Here is a 22,500-nt window from a genome sequence, read left to right as displayed (position 1 = left end):
CATGATACATGCAAATAGGCGGTGTCCTAAGGTGACATTAAACGATCAGTGTTAATTCAAACCTTGCTACCTTTCATTAACAAGTTGCGACTAGCTACCCCAAGAGCGGTCGTCAGTATAAACGCGTTCTGAGTGACACGCAAGGTCACCCGAGAGCGCGCAGCTGTCACGACATTTTTGGTCCAGACTAGCTCTTTGCGAACCTCACGTTTCTGAATCCGAGGAAATACACATATTTCGGTAAGAACGCAGGTGAGCCGCAGGGCCCTACCTTTATTGCAATGGATTCATCTCGAGCGCAGCGAAGCAGCTGTCGCCATGTTGACGTCTCCGTTTATTTCCATACCGCAGGCTTGAGCTTACCGGAGTCCATCCAAGAACACCGGAATCGAGACGAGTCACGGTTTGCGCGGCTCAATCAGAAGTTATTCATCAAAAACATCCCTGTTGACCGAAGCTCCTTGGCCCTTCAACCTCTTAACGACACCGACTGAAAGACCGAGATTGATGTAATTCCACGTAACGAGAAGACACCCAAAGGGTTAAACGGTGTCTAGGCGACAACGAAAACGTCTCTGGGCGTGCCTTCTTATTGACAAAAATGTCCCCTTCAAATCAATTAAGTATAACGCATTTGCGGAATTAAACGTTAACATTTATGATAGGTGTGGCCACATAACTATTGTTTTAAGATCGTGCGATTTGTTCGTGTCTTTTTCAGCCTGCGAGCATCGGTAGGTGGGTGTGGAGCGGAGCAAACGGGAGGGGGTCGCACTTGTGCGCCCTTTTCAATGACAGTCATTATCAATATAATTTATGCTTTACGCGGCCATGACAGGAGCCAGAGAAATTCTTTTGCAATCAGAAATATTAACCTTTAAATCTGCATTGCTGACCAACGCCAATTCTCTATTTACGTAACACCTACACATTAATGACATTCTATACAAGCCAAATTAAATTACTTGAGTACGCAGCGGTGTAAACGCAGACGCGTCTATCATTCACCGCTGGGACCTGTTTTAAGGAGACAAAACGCCACTGAATGTGTAAGGCGATAAGGTGCGACGTCGACTTAAATCTGTTTTACCTCATCATATCTGCACAGATCGTCCTTATTAGCGCCTAGAAACAGACTGCGAGCCTCTTTACGGCAAATAGCGTTAACGCAATAAAGCGAATTCAGTCACTTGTCCGCTACATTGAAACACATGTAATATACCCAAATGAAGGAAATCCTAATCTAAAAACGAAAGACCCTCAAATATTTCGTACAGTGTCCATATACATTTTTTAAATTAAGGCAGATTTCTGAACGTTCGTTGTCGACTGATAGCTTGTGTTATTCTCTGAATAGTATGATGCTGCTGTGACTGATCCAAATGATTAAGAGCAGACAAATATCTATTTAACTTCGTATGCGCCTTGTGGGCCTATCATCTAGGTTTTCTATACATTTCTAGACCTTTCTGACTTGATCATTGAGCTACTCACCATGGCAAAGCCTGCCTGCGCGAACCTGGACGGTGAATTCCAGTTATTTCACCTTTGATTCTCAAGGCCGTATTTGTCCCCCCAACAAACACGCCCAAACCAAAAATAGTGTCTTGTTAAACGTAAACTGAACGGCGAACGGAGTCGGGTTATTTACCCACTTAAAATGCGCTCTCAGATGTCGCTCGTCTGGCCATGTATCACCGACAGGCGCTTCCGGTTGTCGCTGGTTGAGTGGTGGGAGTGACGCGTGCGCGAGCATCACGACGCTGTTCGTATGTGCCACCTTATACCTGCACGTGGAACCTGGACGGATATTGGATAACATAAACGCGAACATTGGCATGTCTACGGCGTAAGATCTTAATTTCCATGCGTTTACATGCTTAGCTTGAGCCTACACTGTTTAACAGACTCAAGCAATATTTCCCAACTCCAGCAAATCTGAAGTACAGTACAAACAGTAGCTACGTTATATCAACTAACACGGCGTTTAGAGACCGTTTTACTTATGTCAAAGCCATTCGTTTCTTGGGAAGTGTTGGTATTGTTTTATAGAATTATGACAAATATGACATCTGATTAAATAAAAATAGCAATGTCTCAGGTGCCCTGGTTGTGAGTAAACATCTAACCTACATATTGATATTGGATACCACTTATTCATAATACAAAGAACAGTGAGGTGTTTTGGATTCATGGTGAGTCATTTTAACGCGTTCTAATACGTCCATTGTCATACAGTTACGCACATCATATCTCTGTGATGAATTATTATTCAGGCGTTGTAGGTATAGTCGTGATGGCCTAGCAGTTTTATTGTTATATCTATAAAAGAGAATAGCACGGTAAAGCACCAGATTCACTGTAAAGTATCCGATTCACTATAGTTACTTCCGATGATCCGTACCCGCCCTTAATAGCAGCGCGCTGCCAGTTACGCATGGACACGAGCGGACGCACCTGAGGCGTGGGAGATGCGAGACAAGAAGCTCCTTGGCGCCCTCTGATGGTCACAATGAGCTACGGTAGACACCAACCTCTCAGATAAAGCTTCAGTCGTGTTACTGTGCTGAATACTAGTCGGAACACTGGCGTAGGGACGAGACGCGAAGGGTTCATACTGAGATGTATGAATTAAATATTAAATTATTTTAATTTGCCCCCCTCCCAAGATTTGCGCCCACCCTCTTGCTATCCCCAGAATTTTCACTACGCCACTGCAAAACTTCATCAAAGAGTTGAAGTTACGCCTAAACCCTTTAACATAAATATTATGACTGCTCAGATGTAGCTTTTGACATTGGAAACAGATAACCCATAAGCAATGTTACAGCTTCGAAAACCAGGAAATAGACGAACTACTCGTCAACTGTGTTGGCAGTGCTTTTATATCTTAATTCTTGAAGAGATACAACTGCAGAGAAGCCTGGTGATTTAGTGCATTACACTAAACTACACTGGAGATTCTTCCGCGTAACCGCGCCGGGTCGCTGCAGGCTCCGGCTGATGCGTGGCGCATCTCCCGGTTGTGACATTCCGCGAGTGGCCCTCATTAAACACTTGTGGCCGCTAGGTCTGTTTTCCAGACATGACACAAGATGCGGGCAGCCACGTTCGCCGCGGGCCAGTGGGCTGAATGTAGCTGGAGAAACAGAGTGGGAGGGAGACGCCTGTTTTAACGCCACCACCTGGACGAATGTCGTCATTACAATAGGATTACGTCTATAAACTACAAAAAAAAAAAAACTTATTTAAATAACTTCCTCTCTTACTCTCTCTCTCTCTCTCTCTCTCTCTCTCTCTCTCTCTCTCACACACCCCCCCCCCCCCACACACACACACACACACACACACACACACACACACACACAAACACAAACAGTGTATTATCACAATAATGCAATGGTGGAAGTTCTCATTAGAGTTGCTGTGCTGAATATCACTTCTCACCATTCTGTCATGCACACATCACATACATACAACCTGGACATTTACGTGATTATGTATTCAGACACACATAAAGACACAGACACACAAACACACGTTAGTACATAGAGTGTTTACTTTCCTTGTTGTGATGATGACTACATAGAGAATGTATAAAGTAAACTTGGCTAATGCACGAGCATAATAGCCCCCAGCCAGTGACAGTGAGGTCATTGCCTCTCTCTCTTTCTCTTTCTCTCTCTCTCTCTCTCTCTCTATCTCTCTCTCTCTCTCTCTCACACACACACACACACACACACACACACACACACACACACACACACACACACACACACACAAGCAAACACAAAGTGGAATTTCCTTTGTGAAGTGCTTTGATGAATAACGGGTGTGTTTGTACTCATCTGACAGTGAAAATGTGGAGGAAGAGTTATACTGTTAGACACAGACAATCGCAGTGAAACTCAACCCAACAGAAACACTCCAGAGGGAGCTGAAGCAATTACTTCCCCATCTGTAATAATAACCTCTCTGTAAGGTCTATAACACTGTATATTTCCATATATACAGTATGTGTGTGTATATATACATATAAAGAGAAATAAATATTATTATAGTGAAGTACAGCTTCCAGAAAAACAATGTTTTTGTGCAAGTAAAGTGCTTCTGAATTAATTGGAGGATGGGCCAGTAAACATATGGAAGTTTAAATCAGAACATTTATTCCTCAGGGTTCTAAAGTTCCACGAGTGGAGATCAGTTCTTTCTCTTTGAATTTCCTAATTTCTTTGCTGCCATAGCAACAACTGGCTATGCAAGCAGATATGTGGTCAATACAATGTCCATTTGTATTCAGAAATGAAATGTGCCATATTTTGTCAATTGTGATTTTTACACCCCAATCGAAATTTGTCCCCCGCTTTTAACCCATCTGTGCAGTCAGAACACACACACACACACACACACACACACACACACACACACACACACACACACACACACACACACACACACACACACACACACACACACACACTAGTGATTACTAGGGGGCTGTGGATCACACGTGCCCAGAGCGGTGGGCAGCCCTAGCCCGGTGCCCCGGGAGCAGTTTATATATATAGGTATAGCAATCTAACATATTGGTTTCCCGACATTCCTGAAGCTTATTAATTAAGTTTTTTACTCAAAAGATACTCAGAGATCTTTACTCAGAGATTTTACTGAGAGAGGTTAAAATAAAATATCCAATGAGCATTAGAGTAAAATTGCACCTGAATTTATAACCAGTGTAAAGGTATGATGAATCAAGCAGGCATAATAAGTGACTTCAGTTCTAAATGTTTTAACTTGACAGAGACCAGCTTTCTGAATACAGTCCAAGTTAAAATATGTAGATTTTTGCATTATGTAGATTTTTCCATGTAATAAATATTTTTGGTTACTCAACGTGGGAAGCTATACGGGATATAGCAGTCACATGACTTCGTCAGCAGGTTTCATTGCCTTTGTACTCTTTTATTGACCGTTTACATTAGGTCACTTTAAAAAAACGCATATGCTGCCCTCTACTGGATTTTTAAATGAGACTATTTCTCAGTTATTGAAACACTGCTAATAAACGAGCGAATATTTCGTATATTACAGTGAGACCTCGAAACTGGCAGTATCTTTCACTTCTGCCTAACTTCACAAGCTTGAGTGACCCGCGGGGAGAAGATCTGTTGATGTCACCGAACTGGGCAGGTCCCTGAGGTATTGTCAGATCTCAGCAGAGAGGGATTACCCAAACTGCGACTCATCCCTGTAATTCTCTCTTCACACACACACTAGCTGACAGGCGTCTGGATCGGGAAAGGATTTTGTAGAAGGACTGAGAGGTAGGTAAGCAAGCGATCTACAAATTGTTCATTGCCTGCATTAAAACCCACCTGTAAATGCTCTAAGCGTTTTGCTTGTATGTTTGCGTTTGAGTCGGAGGCGTGCTGCTCTAATGCTCTAATGCGTTAATTAATCCTGTAGGTTGAAATGGTACACTCTCTTCCTTAACACTAGGACTAGTAGAAAAACTAGGTTTTGGACAAATACATTTTATTGTTGTATGTGTAATGTGCAAAGGAACGAGAAAGTCTAGACTCAAAAAACACGCAAGTATGTTCAAACCTTGAACTTTTAATAATTCCGATGTTTTATTGTAAACAAAATGCGTCATGCAAACTGGTTTAACCAAAACGCCGAAAGTTGAACGGTTAATGCCTGGAGATGGTGCAGGTGTCGCGCGTCGTGCGTTCATCTTTGTGGAGGAAGTTTCAGGCACCTCGCGCGGGGCGCGTGCGTTTGTGCTCCACAGCCCGTGACTCTGCAGGGTGTTGCTGTGGCCGCGAGGCGTAAAATATCGCACAGCTGTGGTAATACGCCCCAAACATGCCAGCATAGACCATTAGCAGATGTGTAGCTAGTTTTCTCATTCGGTTAGTGGTGGGGTCTCGCTTGATCGCTTCGAGGATTCTCCTAAGGGGAAAATACTAGCACAAGTTGTGATAAGTAATCTTTTTATTATAAAATGGTTTGTTATTCGTTTTTCAGGTGAACCCAAAGAGCACCACAAGTATTCGTGTAGCGTAGCAGAACCACCAGTAGAAGAGTGTTTGTTTGTTTTTTTTTTTCTGTTTTTGCTTCAATTGAGCTTTTTTGGGCTCGTGAATGAGTTCATGTACGTTATGTCTGTGCGAAAGATCAAATACTCGGAAACGTGTCATTCAACTCCATCGTGCTCGCAAAGTGACAATGAAGCACGAGGCACTGTTGTGTCTGCAAGGCCCAGAGAGAGAAAAACCTTCCAATAAAACACACAGAGTCTCGACACACACTGGATACACATGGTGACCTAAATATGAATGACATTTGTTTTTCACGTCTCCAGTAATAGGACACAAACAAAGGAAATTCCAGGATTCCCTTCCCCACTTCTCAGTCCACACACACACACACACACACACACACACCCACCCAATGGAGCAGGAGGAGCTGACTGACAGAGATCTGGCCATGACTGTGCAGGTCCCAGGAGGACAGGAGACATCAGTTTCAGTGAACAGCAGGTGAGAGAGAGACAGACGTGTATGTGTGTGTGTGTGTGTGTGTATGTGTGTGAGAGAGAGAAAGAGAACTTAAATACATGGACTATCTTAATATGTGAATATGATTTATTTTGTTTGTGTGCGTGTTCCCACAGTAAACCAGTGATGGACTTGTTCATCAGTCTGTGTGGTCAGTACCACCTTAACCCGTCAGACCACATCATTGAGCTTATCTCCGCCAATCAGAACCATATCAAATTCAAACCCAACTCTATGATTGGCTCCCTGGAAGCTGAGCGACTTGTGCTTAAACATAAAGGACGTGAAGACAGTAACAAAATGGTGCCCAACGTACCAGTAGTAAGTCAAATGAGAATAACGATTGTCAAAATATTTGACACAGATTTTATTCATTTACTTTCATGCACTGATACTGTCAACATTTTTTTTTTACTTGATTTTCCAGGCAACGGTGCGTCTGATGGTAAATTACAGACAGTCCCATAAGGCTGTGGTTCGTGTCAACCCCAAGGTTCCCTTAGCTGAGCTAATGCCTGCTGTGTGTGACAAATGTGAATTTGACCCAAACACCACCGTCTTGCTGAGAGACAGTCAGTCAGAGCACTCTCTAGATCTCACCAAAACCCTCAATGACTACGGCATCAGAGAGCTGTATGCCAAAGACAAAGGTAAAATAAAAATGTATTTTAATAAACTTCTTATGCCAAGGTATTCTGGCTAATATAAACATTGTTCTATCTAAAGTTCCGGTAGTTGTATTTGACCTTTACTTTGACCTTTACTGGGTGCTAGTGTTATGTTGTGCTTCTTTTCTCTTGAGTATGGCTGTTTGAAACTAATAACTGCTTATCCTGTTTCAGTTGTTTCAAGTGCTTCAAAGAACACAGCAACATCATGTGATAAAGGTACTGAAAGCTGATTGGCCAGATCCCAGTGCATAGGCACGTCTACAGGGGTTTGAAATGAACCAATTACTATGAGGTTAAATTACAAAATGTCTGGTTTATTTCAAGGATAATTCTGGATTGGATCATATTTATGATTTTTATATACTCCCACAAACATTAGGAGATCATAAATAATGGAACATAGTGTTATATAAGTGTAATGGGTTGTATTTTCATGTTTGACATTCTTTCAAACTGATAATTGCAATACTACTACAGCTGCATAGCGTCCTCTGTGGTAATACTCTGGCAGGCGTGAAATGCAGTCGTTTTCAGTTCCTGCTTGTTTAAGGTGTGTTTTGTCTTACGTCATGTGTGCAGTAAGTGGCAGGTCTGCTCAGGAAGGTTCATATCATAGAAGGGTCACCTCTACTTTTTGGCCCTAAGAACAAACAAACTGAAAATTAGTAGTATGATTGGGTCAACAGCAAAGATGTATCGAGGTTCTGAGCCATCTGGTGCCAGGTTGGATCTGAGCTGTAACTCCAGGATTGAACAGATCTGAGGTGTACACTCCAGGATTGAACAGATCTGAGGTGTACACTCCAGGATTGATCAGATCTGAGGTGTACACCCCAGGATTGATCAGATCTGAGGTGTACACCCCAGGTTTGATCTTATCCTTGGTAGAAATCAGACTAACCATTCTACTGTCAGTCATGCTGTCGGTCCCATTTCTTTTAATACCTGTGCTACAAGTTTATCTACAAGTAACTACGTCTTCATCCTGCCTGTGTGTGATTATGGTTGTGCTAAATGTTGGATTAAGGCTTCTATTAATAGGACTTCTTTCAAAACAGCAAAAAAAATAATGCCCCAAGACACTTTCCAAGGACTTATCTGTTATCTGTGTAGGTCACAAAAAGGAAAAGCTGGAGACTGAAACGAAATGGCAGGGAGCAGAAGAGAACAGCGGATTCTTCAGCTTGTTCCGGAGACCCAAGACATCCGTCAAACAGGTGTGGCACCCGGCTTCCTGTTTCCTGTGTCTTTAGCTGTGAAGATCGGCCTTAGGGTCGAGGTTTCAGGACACTGTCATGAACGGGTAATCAGTCCTGTACCTAAACAGGAAAGAACCAGATGCGGTTTGGCATACTAGAAATCGCAGCATTCAATTATTTAATTGCTTGGGAAATCATTCTTACACTTTTTACTTATGTTGAGGCACGAAGGCCTGTAGATGCCTACGACACTTGGGTTGATTAAAGACAGATGGATGATTGTGTTTCAGTCATTCATTTACTTTTCCAATGAATTCTGTTTTTTTGCATTAGGTTATATATGGACAGACATTTTTGCCTTTATCCCCAAATAGCAGTTTTTCCATAGTGCTGTCACTCATGTGTAGTCCGGAATATTCCAATGTGAATATTCATGTTGACTGGATATTGAGTCTGTCCTTCACCCACAGTCTGTCCTGAACAGGTTTACAAGCATGCCTCTCTCTCTCTCTCTCTCAAGTTAATTTGCATATTGTGTTTTGAAAGCTGCAACTTTCTCTTTCTCAGATAAGCAGATCTCTGGCTTTTTGTTTGTTTGTTTCTTCAACATGGTGAACACTTGACACCACAGGTGTTCTAATCAGCCATGGTTATTCCCCGTTTCCGGCCTCATCCTTTTCCTGATTGTAATTCCCTTGGCTTCCACAGGGGGCGCCCAACACCAGCATATCTGCCATGTCTTCCCTGCGGAGTAACACCCAGGTGGCTGATGGGAGCCGTCCTCAAGTGAACTCGGCCACGCCCGCACCACCCATGAGTATACCTAAGAAAAGGCGGGCGCCACAACCTCCCAGAATGCCTTGCTCCCAGAGCCCCAGCCAGTCTCTCACTCTGCCAGCTGACAGCAGGAAGGTTTGTGGACCCACTGGGTGACGTTTACTGAGGATCAGTCCTTATTATTTCTCCCTGTTATAGGTGCAAGACATGCAATATAAACATTCTCACTAGTGTCTCACATGGTGTATTTTTAGACGATGATTATTGATGATGGATTTTGTGTGTGTGTGTGTGTGTGTGTGTTCAGGGTATGCTTAGTCGAGTTTCTTCCGCTGAGTCCTCTCTTAAAAGTACAAAGCGTCAAGCTCCTCCCCCGCCACGCAGTAACTCCTTACCAGACCGTGTTGATGAAGGTATGGCCCATGTCTTATTCATCTAGACACTATCTGTATAGCCAGACTTAATAGAGAAGGAAGGAAGGAAAGAAAGAAAAACTGGTGCTGACTCTGTATTCATCACTGAGTTTTTCATTCTGGTTCTAACCTTTGCTTTGAGAATAATGAGATTATGTATCACTGATATAACCTACAATACTAGAAGTGTTTGGGTTATGAAGATGAATTTGTGTATCATTCATTTCAAGGAAGTGATTAGATGAGTTTGACAAAACCCCTGGGCAAAGCAAAGTTGACCTGTTTACATTTAGCATCTCTGCTTTTGTTCAGACACCGTCCTACCAGGAGGGGGCGCTTAGGAGTCCTGGCTCACCTTCTCCCTCTTATCCTGGTGTGCCGCTTCTCTCTTTCCCTCCTGCTCGCTGGTGAAGGTCCAGACTTGTCTTCCTCTCCCCTGTCTTTGTTCTTCCGTCATCCCTGTGTCGCTGTCAGCCACCTTCTCCTCGGTTTTATGTCTGAAGCGTCTCTGAGCGTAAAAGCTGTAACTGGATCAGCTCACTAACCTTGGCTGTCTAACTGTACTTGTTGTGATATGAATAACAACTGATCCTAGAACAGATCTGTTGCCCTTGGATGTCATAGATTCATATAGATGCTGATTTATTTTTTTGTGTGTGTGTTATTTCACCACAAGTAGAGAGGTTGCATAAAGTTTGAACGAAAAGTTCAGACCCCATTTCTCTCATTTGGTGTCTTCGTGTAGTCGTTTTATATTGAATAAATATTAAATGATTGTAAGTTAAGTGCTCTGGTCAACTTAATGATTTATCAGCCTCAGAGTTTGACTTTATTTATTTGTTTTCTGCTTTTTGTTTAGTTGGTTTGTCTCTTTGACCGTTAATTAGTTTTTCTTTGTTTTCTATTTCTGTCTCTGTCTTGGTAGGATATACTTTAAATCTGTCATGATGAATGTTGTGTTTATGAAGAATTATTTTGATGTATTTCCAAAAATAATATGCTGCTTTCTTGTGCCAAATTCAAAGCACTTTTGTCTTTAACATAAACCGCAAGTTTTAATAAAAGCTTATTTGTTAGAAGTGTTGACTATAATCTGTGTTTGGAGTACTTTATATGAACCACACAACTCTTTTGACAAATACATGAATGCAGATAGAGGAAGACTCTGCCAGCCAGAGAGGAAGATGATAAGGCCATGGTGGTGTTTTCTTTCTCGTCAGAGAGTTGCCGTGTAGGAGCCACACCTAACCTTTCCTCATTGGAGAAAACTCAAGAAGAGGCCTCACCATCACATTTGAGTGACAGCACTTCCAACCAATACAGTGGTTTTACAACTGACTGTTCATCCATCTCATCACCCTCTCTAATGACAGAGATCCTGTATGAATACATGGATATATTGAAGGCCCAGAAGCAAGAAGAACTCTCATCTGATAGGAGGTATTTTAATAGATTTTTCATTTGTTCCTTCTTTTTGGTTGTTCACTTTCTGGTATTAAATTGCACTTGCATACAACATAAAGAAAAAATAATTATAAGAACCAGGATTATATTACACAAAGCCTGGGACAGAGGAAACTGAGTCACCAGCACCCAGCTGAATTGCATGGATGATTACACTGTCCCCAAGCCGACTTGCTTTCGATTGATTCTGCTTTTTCATCTTCTCTTCTTTGTAGTTCTGTCACATTTTTACCCCCAACAGTGATTCAGTCACCAGCCCTGCAGTTGGCGCCTAGCTCCCACGCCACAGTGCCAGACTCTGACCCCATACAGCCCCCTGGCTGTGGACTGAGGTACTGCTCCCAGAGAGAGGGCCTCACCACATTCACTGTGGTGCCCCCGAGAAGACAGCCAAGCCTCAGACACTATGAGGTCCTTGTAACTCTGGAGGCCCAAGGCTCTCTGGAGGGTTCAAGACAGACAGGGATACTAGACGCCATTATCAATGGCACAGATAATCTGGAGTGGAGGAATAATAAGACTGAGAATTTAGATCCAAAAAAGTCTGAGAATCTAGAGCTGAAGAGTGCTGAGATGGTGATTGGAGAAAAAGGAGAGAGCAAAAGTGAGAATCTAGAGGAAGGGACTAGAGAGCTGGGTATTCTATCAGCAGAGAAAGCCTTTGGCAATTTGAAACTGAATGCAGATACAGAGAAACACCATCCAGAGGAGAAAGAAAAGATAAAAGACCAGGGCACAGAGGAAGAAGATGATGTAGAAGAGTATAGAGAGAGGAGGAATAATATTCACAAATGCAGATCGAATTTGGAGTGGACAAATAATGGGGCGGAGAATTCAGAACCAAAGAAGACTGAGAGTCTAGATCCAAATGACACTGAGATGGTAAGTCTACAAAAAACACGTGTCCAGAGTGAGAATCTAGAAAAAATGAAGAGTGAGATGGCAATACAAGAAGCATCGGGAAAAGCATTTGGTAAATTAACAACTGATACAGCTACAGATGCAGAGGAACACCCTGAGGTGGAGATAGAAGACCTGGAGAAGGTGGAAGACCTTGTTTTAAAGGAAGAAAAGAGGGATTGGGTAGAGGAATACAAGATAAGGAGGAGAAGATTTCAAGGTGATGTTGACGACAGGAAGGCAGTGAAATTGGACAGATGGACGAAGGAGTTTGAAGAAGGGGTGAGATGCAGAAAAGTGAGTGAGAGTGTGAAGTTGGAAGAAGGTGCTCCTCCCTCGAGTTCTGCTTACTGCAAGGAAGGTGAGCAAGACAAACATGAGGAACAAGAGAGAAAGGTGAAGATTAGGACGGAGAGAAAGAAAGAAGACATTTCCATGATGCTAGCAAAATCTTCCAGCTATGGCCACATGTCCGATATCTTTGACTCTTGCTGTGCTGATAACCCTTCCTCTGACTCTAAACCATATCCACCCCTCAATCTCCAGCCACCAGCCCCTTCCCAATCCAAGCTCAATCCAAAACCATCCATCAGTAATCACCAACCTAGTTCAATGCTTACACCTACTCCATCAGGAGATCCCGAACTAGACTCCTCCTCCAGTCCTATACTCCACTCCATTGATGACCCTCCTCCTCCGAGCCCTGTGTCTCTCTTTGCTTTGGCTGTCTCTCAGAGAGCCCAGAGTCTCAGGAATAAAGAGTTCACTTTAACTCCATCTGTTCAAGGCTCAACTCCACCTCCTCCAAGGTTCTTCTCACAAACCCTGCCCTCTCAAGGGTCTACCTCTCAGTCCCCACTCTCCATCGGATTAAGAGCTGAAAGTTCTTTCCCCTCAGAAGCTTCTCAACCACTGTCAGTTCCTGCAAGCCAGCTGCAAGGAGGCGTTGCAGAAACTCCCCATTCCACACACACACAGTGAGGAGAAAAGGTAATCTCTTTACAACCTCAGTGTACACACTGCACACAGTTAACATTTACATTCAAGGCCTGAATATGATTTTAATAGCGTAGCAATTTAATGAATGTGCCTAACATTAAAAATGTCTGGTGGAAGTGAAATCAAATAGAGTAGCACGTTGTGGGAGAGGGAGGTTAATGAATACATCAGTGTGGATTGTTTACCGAGGTTATACGTCCCTGTTCCCCTCTACGGTTCCCACGATGTCGGGCAGTTCCCACCTTACTGACCTGCTCAGCGTTTGCTGAAGGTAGAGAAACAGTTTATCATTTCACATCCTACTCAACAGGAAACAGGCTGTTTCATAAAGGATGTGTAGACGTCCGTATATTTATGGACTGTTTAGGTTATTCAGAGTGGAACGAGGGACAAAACTGTTGGGGTTACAGAGTTTGTGTGGCTGAGGTCTACCCTGACGCTCCTAACTGGGTGTGCTGAGTCACCTGTCCAGGATGGTCTGTCCAGGAAGGTCTGTCCAGGATGGTCTGTTAGTGGTCTTGTCCTTCTACTGCAAGTATTCTTAGGAAGAGCAAGCTGCTTTGTGGCCTCTTGTGCAGGTTATGTCCTGTATAACCGAATCCCATGACAGAATCCCACACACACAAACGTGTTTACATCACAGCACATATTAAAATCATAATATATTTCTGTCACACTTGAGTTTCAGCACTAACTGGGTTTTTTTTTTTATCCCAGTATGTACTGGACCAGTCCAGCCTAGCTGTTCGTGCTGGAGTTGAAAATGTTCGGATTAGAAATTAAATGTTAAAATGGAAATTCCTTGCTTTGGTAGATCGGTTTGAAGTCAAGATTCACATTTCAATTTAATAGAGAATTCAGTTCATATATGATTGTCAATTTTAATACACAAATATGAAAAACAATAGAGAACATTATTGTTTATAGAGAACATTGCATGTGTTTGCCTCCCCAGGAAGATGAGGATATGCGATATCATGACCTCTGGAAGAGTGTGAGCACTGCAGTTTGGATGAAGCTGTCGGCAGACTACATTATGCTGATAAATCCCCTCAGGTCACTTGTGTTCTTGATTCTGATACGATTAGAAATGGAGTTTGGCAGTATAAAGAATGTATTTTTTGTATTTCATGCTGTATGATTTCTAAACATTTTTTTTTATCATTATCAGTTGTACTGAGCAGTGGACCGTTGATTTTGAGTTATTTTGGTAGGCTAGATAATTCAAAACAGTTCTGAAATATCTTGTCTGAACAGCATGTTATGATTTGCTTTATATGCATTAATAAAATATGTGCATTACCATGCCAGTGAACAATGTGCCACTGTGACTGTCTCCCCATATTTTCTAAGCACGGCTAACGTATGTCCTGGATGATCAAGCAGACAGGCAGTAGAAATGAATAAATAAATTCAAAGTGCTACATTAGAAATGAAAGGTAATGTAAACAGGAAGCTGGACTGCAGGCTATATGTGCTACTAACATGATTCAGTACTGTCATTTAGTTCCTACACAGCTGAACCCCATCAATTAAAAAAACGGTTTTTGCCTTTTGCCCTGAGCTTCCAAACTGTTGTACACAGGGTTCCTACACCTTGGTTAACATCAAATTCAAGGACCTTTTAATGACTTTCCAGGACCAACTTCCTCAAATTCAAGGACTGCACCTGGCACCATTTACCTACTGTTACCCCTGAATATGTTGTCAAAAAACGATGTTAATTCAATGCAAATTCAAAAGACCGAATGCCATTTCAAGCCATGCATCCTGAAATGTTCTGTGCATGACATTAAGCGCTGATTAAACGAAAACTTAATTCACACTCAACATGACTGGCAATTTAGCAGTGGACCTGTGAGAAGGTGACATTCACATAAAGCGGCTACACATACGTTAACTACATACAGGAAACACTAGCTTTCGGTGCTGAACAAACAAATTTCTCTACAGGAGAATGACCAAACTTTTGCAAAGTAAAAGTCAGCATAGGCCCGGTAGAATCAATATAATTTTTAAACAGTAGACAAATAATAATAACAATAATACACATATGCATATACACATACAGTACATACATAAAACAGAGGAGCAAAGCCGTATAATGAGATTAGAACTATAGATTTCTAGAGAAATCTGGTGTGAGATTCTAGCATTTTCCAATTTTTTTAATCTACTTAATGAAGAGTAATATGAATTTAATTCATTCATAAAGAGAAAACAAGGCTTTTAACCACTCCACTTACTGTAGTGAATGTGGTATTTTGCTAAAAGTACGACTACATTTATGCCATCAGAGAAATCCGAACTTAAGTTTTCCGCATAAAGTAAAATGGTTTCAAAAGAAAGAATGCTAAGTTTGAGATTAATCGAGTTTAGTGTCCATGCAAAAACTTTGTGAATGTTGACATGAAAAAACAAATGCTCCTGGAATTCATCTTCTGACTTACAAAAGGTACATGAATCCACATAATGTTTAAATCTTCTTTCAAGAAACATGGCTACAGGATATATCTTATTTATTATTTTTGAAATGAGTCTCTTTTACTTTAGAAGATATGGGCAATTTGACAAGCCATTGTGGTTTTATAATTTGTATTAGGATGTTTCTTTAAATTATCTCTATTACATCTTTTGTCTCTTACCATGAGTGATAATCTTGTTAATACACTTGAAGTCAACTAAGTTAGTCATTCACTTTTAACATGGGCATCGAAACAGTCAACTCTGAATATAAAATTACATTTTTGATTAATTGAATTAATGCTAAAGGAATCACTTTGCAGACTTTCTTAAAATCTTTACAACTATCATATCAGATCATATTTTTTAACAAAGGATGAGAAATTAAAAACATTATGACAATCTTTTTCATAGCAATCTTTTGTAAATATACTGCGGTCTTAATTCATGTGAAATTTCAAACTCCCCAAAATATTCAAGGACCTTCAAGGACGGCTGTCTTTTATGCCTGTTTTCAAAAACTTTCCAGGGCCTTGAACTTATTTTTTCAGATTCACAAACTTTCAAGGATTTCAAGGACCCGTGGGAACCCTGTGTACAGGTTTCGTCATTGTGAAAACACTGGACACATATAAACCTAGTTTCATAGAAAGACACGATCCCCTTCTTAATTCAGAGCAGCAGAAATAACGTGTACACTGGGTGGTAAAATGGAGGTTAAAAACACGGACATTCAGCTGTTCACATATAGACCTCTTGTACACAAAGATACAATCACAAAAAAATTAAATGTTCCCACATACAATTCAAACGGACACATACCGAAGTGTATAAAAAAACAAATTTGCTGCTGACATCATGAAGAGTTTGATATGCGATGTTCGCCTTGGCCTATTGTGTGTTTGCGTTCGCTGTGGCCAACAGGGGCGAAATGGCCGCTAGGTGGCGACATCTGAACGGAGAAACGTGCCCACTGCACCGTGACTTCGCGTAGGGAGAATAACGTTCGGTAATAATGTTCATTTCTGTGGCCTTAGCTAACCCCTACGCTCACAACTGAAACCGCAAAATCAAAAATATCTGTCTAATATTACGGTTGCCTCTCTATATTTTTTGTTATTTGTTTCCTACCACCCCGTTTTTATTCATAGTTGTAACCTATTTGTTTGATATGTTTTTGTACTTCCTAGCTGCTCTGTCGAGAATAGAAAACATATTCACCGAGCGCACAGAAAAAGAGACGATCGATAAATGACCTCGAGCTCGGAGGGAGAGAAACCGCGCGGGCAGAAAAGGGAGATCTGACATTGCCAGAGGACTTGTTTAAAAAACGTGAATCAATATAGTAGTGACCTTTTATCCTTATCTTAAGTTCTCCACCACATCTAATTATTAATTTATTTGTAAACGTGTTTGTTTGTATTTAAGCATGAATTGACGCAGGCTATTTCAACTGGATGGAGGTTTGCCTTTACTACTAGTCTCAGGACTTTTGTGTGATAACAAATCAATTCCATTAGGGGGCAGAATCCCTGGAGAGACCACCACGACGCGCACGCGCCCACACATAAACAAGTAGGTTACAAATACGTGGACTGTCGATCCCTTTGTAGAGCACTAATTGATAATTGTGTGAAATGTGGCCTTGTTACATTGGGAAGCGCCACGCGCGCAGAAACGAGGCTCCCGGGCCCTCGTGCGAGCTCAGCTGTGGTCTGCACAGACCCAATTCGCCGCGGCGCCACCGATGGTGTCGCGTAATGACCTACAGTGGCTGCCTTCGTAAAGATGATGAAAACTGTCTTGTGTTCATATCTTCCACTGAAAACATGTGAGAAATTTACTTTTAGATATGTAAAGTTATTTGTTTCTTTTTTTAAAAGATCCTCGTCAAAATATAACAATATAATGATTTGCCCTCCTAGAAGTCGTTGCAGACGAAATCCTATTTTTGTTGTTTTATGTACTGTAAACACCCCTGTGTCTTTAGGACCGAGTTTTAGTTTCTAGTACATAAATATGAGGAATGCAGACTAACCATAATCATCATAATCAAAATGGCAAAATCCTGACTGATCATCATAAATCACGCTATGGCCAGATACAGCCTCGCGTGTTAAAATCTCCATCTCCACTATTAGGCCAGTAATTAAGTTTCAAACAACTACAGGTGGGATGAAAGTGCCATATAGAGGAGGCAGGTGTACTTTGCCCCCAGGGTCACATTTGTACGGTTGTTTCCTGGAGCCAAATAGTCTCCAGTTCGACAGCTACAAGACCAACGAAACGGACACTTTCATGCTAACAAAGTATTTGCAAAGCTATTTGGAAATATTTGGAAGGCTTGCCAGAAAACAGCCTCCGTTGTTAAGTAACCACAAACATAAGTGTCCACAGTTTGTTAACTGTCAATCAAGCTCTGAGTGCAACTACATTGTGTGATCAGATAAGATCAAAACAGGCAAAACACAGCAGATGTGCTTGGTATAAAAAGACTGAAGGTCAGGACGAGAAGCAGAAATCCCTAGTATGAGGTGTGCTGGTAGATCTTTCATGGGGCCTGCTGGTAGATCTTTGATGGGGTGTGTTGGTAGGTCTGGGATGGGGTGTGTTGGTAGATCTTTGATGGGGTGTGCTGGTAGGTCTGGGATGGGGTGTGTTGGTAGGTCTGGGATGGGGTGTGTTGGTAGATCTTTGATGGGGTGTGCTGGTAGGTCTGGAATGAGGTGTATTGGTAGATCTTTGATGGGGTGTGCTGGTAGGTCTGGAATGAGGTGTGTTGGTAGATCTTTGATGGGGTGTGCTGGTAGGTCTGGAATGAGGTGTGTTGGTAGATCTTTGATGGGGTGTGTTGGTAGGTCTGGGATGGGGTGTGTTGGTAGATCTTTGATGGGGTGTACCTGGTTTCCCTGCAGAAGCTTCAGGAATCTTGGTCTGGCATCATGGTTTATACAAAAAAACGTCATATTAAAAACATGTTAAAAACTGCATAAAACTGTTTGTAAGGCTGGTTCATGGTTGGATATTCCAGCCTTACCCCCATCACCATCATCATAAAAATAGTTTTATTTATACATTTTTTAAAAACCCTAGATCACTTTACAGAACATAGAATAAAAACGTCAAAATCAAGTAAAAAACATAAATCAGTACATATGTCCGTAAATCCATGAGAACTGTTAATAAATCATAAAAACAGAATATTGAGAACTAATTGTTTGAGAATATTTGGTAATAGAGAATACAATATATTAAAGTAATATGTGTGGTTTTCTTGTGTAAAAAGATATATTCTAAGTTTAATCTTGAAAGAGGATGCAGTCGTGGATGTGTTAAGGATGGTCAGTCCACAGTGCACGAGTGATGAATCTGGCCTCGTACGACACATTTACGCATGGGACGCAGGCCTGTGACAGACGATCTAACCGAACGACGTTGTGCGTGAGGCTGAAGACGTCCAGAGAGAAAAGAAGGAACGAACCCGCTCGCTGCTTTGCAAACCCCACTGAAAAGCGTGAGTTGAGCTGAAGAGGTGAATCCACGCGCATGGGTCAAGGACTCTCAGTTTGTATGGAGGAACGGTTGCGCGTGCCTTTACGCACGTTCTCCTACGTCATCCGGCGCGATAACCGGAGACTCGGCGCTGTTATCATGGCACGTTGGAAGGTGATAAAAGTACAGGCAAGGATGTCAGTAGTTGTAGCAGGAAAAAACGTTTTTTAGAACAGCCGTTTTTATCGCAGTGAAAGGTTAGCGTTCGCCCATATGTTCAATGAAACATGATCAAGCTGATAAATAAAGACCTCTTTTTCAGTGTCTTTTTTCCCCTTGCCTCTTCTCTCTTTTAAAAGAGGGCTCTGCAGATGCTCAGAAAAGGGCGTACAGGCTCGAGAAAGGAGCATACAGGTAGCACAAAGAGCCAGGAGTCCCAAAACCCACCGAGTCGCGTCCGTGTTGTTGACAACAGAGTAGTGCAAAATCTCTTGTACCTCTTGCTCACTCTTTCTTACAACTACCAAAACTACAGCGGCGTACAGCAGGCCTCCAGCGCTCCGTGTTCACTCCACCATTCATTTTCATATGTTCATTCATACGCGTTCTCCTGCCCTCTCGAACACGTCCGTGCGACGCGGCGAGTAACGGGTAGACTGAATCGGGCTCCATTTATGACTGTTGACAGCTGAGCTGGCCTGAGCTATGGCAACATGGGTCTACAAAAAAGTTAACTCGTGCACTTTGAAAAGGTGATGGTTTGAAATGCATGTGCGATTTTTTTTTGTCGTGGCACTCTTAGAGTTTAGGGTGCAGGACGGCTGTAAGGAAGAGCACACATATAGGCTTCCAATAAGATTAGGCCGAACTCCCAGTGCAAGTGTGTGTGTGTGTGTGTGTGTGTGTGTGTGTGTGTGTGTGTGTGTGTGAGAGAGAGAGAGAGAGAGAGAGAGAGAGGGAGAGAGAGAGACTGACTGATATACTCACATTTAGTATGCTTCTTGATGGGAAGTCTTCTGAGATGGTGGTGGTGGGTTAGACGGGGGGAACGGCTGGCTTTTCCTCGCGGACCGGTGCCTTCTTCACCCTCCTCATCAGTATTCCGCCGCGCTGGCGACGCTGCCCGCTCCTAGAGGCTAGTGCGGCCGTATCAGCGCTCCCCCTCGACACGGCGTGGCACACACGCGCGCGGCGAGAACAGCGTGCCGCGCGCGCTCATGAATACTGATCCGCCAAAGCCCTAATTAACAATCAGAGCCAAGCTCATTTACATAGAGTCTGTCTCAGACGGCACAGACTTCAGATGAAGTTGTCAGACAGAAATCTGGTTTTATCCCTGGTCCGTTTTATAAGCTGTGGTGGGTCATTATTTTGTTACTATATCGGTAAACTAATAAAGTACACAAAATCATCGAATTTGTTCGTTTAATTACAGATTACTGTTCCACTACAATCGGGTGGGACGTTATCTGTTTAAAAATTCAAGCAAAACACGTTGGCTCCTTTCGTCAGAGACCTGTATGGACATGTCTAACAGTTTACACTTCACGAATGTTTGACCTTTGCATTGGTCGAGTTAGGCGTTCAGGCCTCGAGCCCCTACTTAACACCGCTCCTCTGATGTCACCGCATTCTAACACCCACAATGCTGTGCGGTCGCTCTCAAATGCTTCTCTTCGGTCCTCTGTGCTATAGGTATAGAAGTGGGGAGTGTTTCTGTATGAAGGGGATTTAAATGCGACGGTGGAACTTCAGTAGTCTGTAAATTGAATCTTGTTTTGAAGAGTGTATTATTCCCTCTTTACACCTCTTCTTCCAACGTCCCAAAACTAAAATACTTATTTCCTGCAACCTTGATCTCTTCCAAATGTGTGTGTGTGTGTGTGTGTGTGTGTGTGTGTGTGTGTGTGTGTGTGTGTGTGTGTTTATGAGAGAAAATTGTTGAAAATTACTAATTAAAAATAATTCAAAATGTCAGGTTGAGTATCCCTCTTCATTCTAGTCTCTCCTGCAGTTTCTCTGTGTTTTATTCTTCCTGCCACCTGACACCGGGCTATAGGTGTCATCCTCTCATTCGCTAATACATAGAAATATTCATGACTTATGCTAAATTTGAGCCTCTCATGCAAAGTGATCAATAGTAAAGGGCCAGGAGTGTCTCAGTAATTAGCTGAAGTAAAAGGTTAGGACCATGGGAGCCTTCTGTCATACTGGCGAATAGGGCATTGTTTTTTTCATTGTGAAAATGCTGCTCACAGATTTTGCCTCTTCTGAATAGAAATTCCATGCTCGTGTCTGCTTTGGTGTTTTGGAAGTAGATATGAGAGGTGGATTCTGTGGTCTTTGATTAAACTGTATTGTCACTGGAGATATTTGAGTAAAAAGGTTTTCAATGTTGACCTATTTGGTAAACTGGTCTTCAAGGATAGAAATGTTACGATGGCTTGTGAAATATCAGTGTCAAGAGACATACCCCACACACACACACACACACACACACAAAGGTAAGAAAGGTAAGAACAATTCACATGGTAGTTAGAGAGGGATTGATAATATTAAAACATCAGTGAATATCATCTCATAAAACATCATAGATGCATGAATGTAGCAACATATTCCTGGTCTTCAAATAGGAAGTGTGTATATATGTGTATGTTTGTTTGTGTGTGTGTGTGTGTGTGTGTGTGTGTGTGTGTGTGTGTGTGTGTGTGTGTGTGTGTCGCGCACGTGTGAGAGAGCGGAAGCAGTTATTTATTTTTTATTGTAGTTAATAAATAATTGTAGACAATTTGTCTATTGTAGTTAATAGACAAAACCCAATTGTAATGTTGACATTTGTCTGCACGTGCAAGTTCCTTTAAACGTTTTAATGGCTGTTATAGAGAACAACTGATTGTGGTTGATTGAGGTTGTTTCTGTGCGTAATGACTACCATGTAAAGAGACTCAAAAGTACTCATATGGTTGTCTATTAACATGAATCAGTTAATGAAAACCTATAAACAAAAATAACTTTTACCAGCAAACGACTGAAACAGCTCAGTGATGTGTTATCTGTCATGTAATCTGCGTGATGTCACTGTCCTACAGTGGTTCTAGCGCTGATTACATCACATCTTTGCCATGTTTGTTTTCCACGTATATCAGTGGGAATCCTATATAGCTATACCAAAATCACTTTATTACACATTAACCATTAACACAGGTGTGAAAATCTTAGCCTCATATTTAGATAGTTAGATTTGCTATATATATAGTTGACCATATATATATATATATATATATATATATATATATATATATATATATATCCTATTTAGTTATTAACCCTCTATTAACTAGTTTAATCTATTAATGTCTAAATTAATAGAATATCATCCATCCTTTAATTTTATTTACAAAATGTGTTTATTTACAGAATTGTTTCTGTTCACTGAGGAAAGGATTCAGGTCTATTCTTTTGCATTCTTTACAGCAACTGAATAAATAGAAGCACTTCGCTAGACTTCCTCCAGTGTGTGTGTGTGTGTGTGTGTGTGTGTGTGTGTGTGTGTGTGTGT

At 41.8% G+C, this 22,500-nt stretch overlaps 2 protein-coding genes and 1 long non-coding RNA gene across 9 annotated transcripts in view; 1 reads left to right on the top strand and 2 right to left on the bottom strand.

Moving 5' to 3' along the window:
* scn1lab (sodium channel, voltage-gated, type I like, alpha b) overlaps nucleotides 1-1,703 on the bottom strand; it is a 34,103-nt gene extending 32,400 nt beyond the window's left edge. For 3 of the 5 annotated variants that reach the window (XM_077015615.1, XM_077015612.1, XM_077015616.1), the window contains exon 1: nucleotides 1,495-1,703. The gene's annotated coding sequence lies outside the window, so the exon portion shown is untranslated. Of the gene's footprint in view, nucleotides 1-271; nucleotides 733-1,494 lie in introns of those variants that run through there. The other 2 variants (XM_077015614.1, XM_077015613.1) reach the window with 2 other exon arrangements.
* Nucleotides 1,704-5,056: 3,353 nt separating this feature from the next.
* Nucleotides 5,057-14,306, top strand: cobll1a (cordon-bleu WH2 repeat protein-like 1a). 3 transcript variants are annotated; one of them, XM_077015611.1, is made up of 11 exons: nucleotides 5,057-5,328; nucleotides 6,368-6,545; nucleotides 6,680-6,884; nucleotides 6,991-7,213; nucleotides 7,406-7,450; nucleotides 8,348-8,451; nucleotides 9,142-9,345; nucleotides 9,518-9,623; nucleotides 10,844-11,063; nucleotides 11,303-12,977; nucleotides 13,942-14,306. In XM_077015611.1, the coding sequence occupies exons 2-10, from the start codon at nucleotides 6,457-6,459 to the stop codon at nucleotides 12,966-12,968; spliced, it is 2,862 nt and encodes a 953-aa protein (XP_076871726.1). In that variant the 5' UTR covers nucleotides 5,057-5,328; nucleotides 6,368-6,456; the 3' UTR covers nucleotides 12,969-12,977; nucleotides 13,942-14,306. The 3 variants fall into 3 exon arrangements, with proteins under 3 accessions (XP_076871726.1, XP_076871725.1, XP_076871724.1); XM_077015610.1 differs by having other exon boundaries at nucleotides 5,058-5,324; XM_077015609.1 differs by lacking the exon at nucleotides 5,057-5,328 and adding an exon at nucleotides 5,366-5,595.
* Nucleotides 7,366-20,134, bottom strand: LOC143522002 (uncharacterized). The gene is made up of 5 exons (XR_013132894.1): nucleotides 19,929-20,134; nucleotides 18,350-18,383; nucleotides 13,451-13,572; nucleotides 13,172-13,251; nucleotides 7,366-8,553 (listed from the first exon to the last, which is right to left on the bottom strand). It is a non-coding gene; the product is annotated as an uncharacterized LOC143522002 (long non-coding RNA).
* Between the last annotated feature and the right edge of the window lie 2,366 nt (nucleotides 20,135-22,500).

This window comes from Brachyhypopomus gauderio, chromosome 8 (genome assembly GCF_052324685.1).
Source record: "Brachyhypopomus gauderio isolate BG-103 chromosome 8, BGAUD_0.2, whole genome shotgun sequence".
NCBI lineage: Eukaryota > Metazoa > Chordata > Actinopteri > Gymnotiformes > Hypopomidae > Brachyhypopomus > Brachyhypopomus gauderio.
Note: the sequence above shows the minus strand (reverse complement) of the source record. Positions and strands in the feature narration are given on the sequence as shown.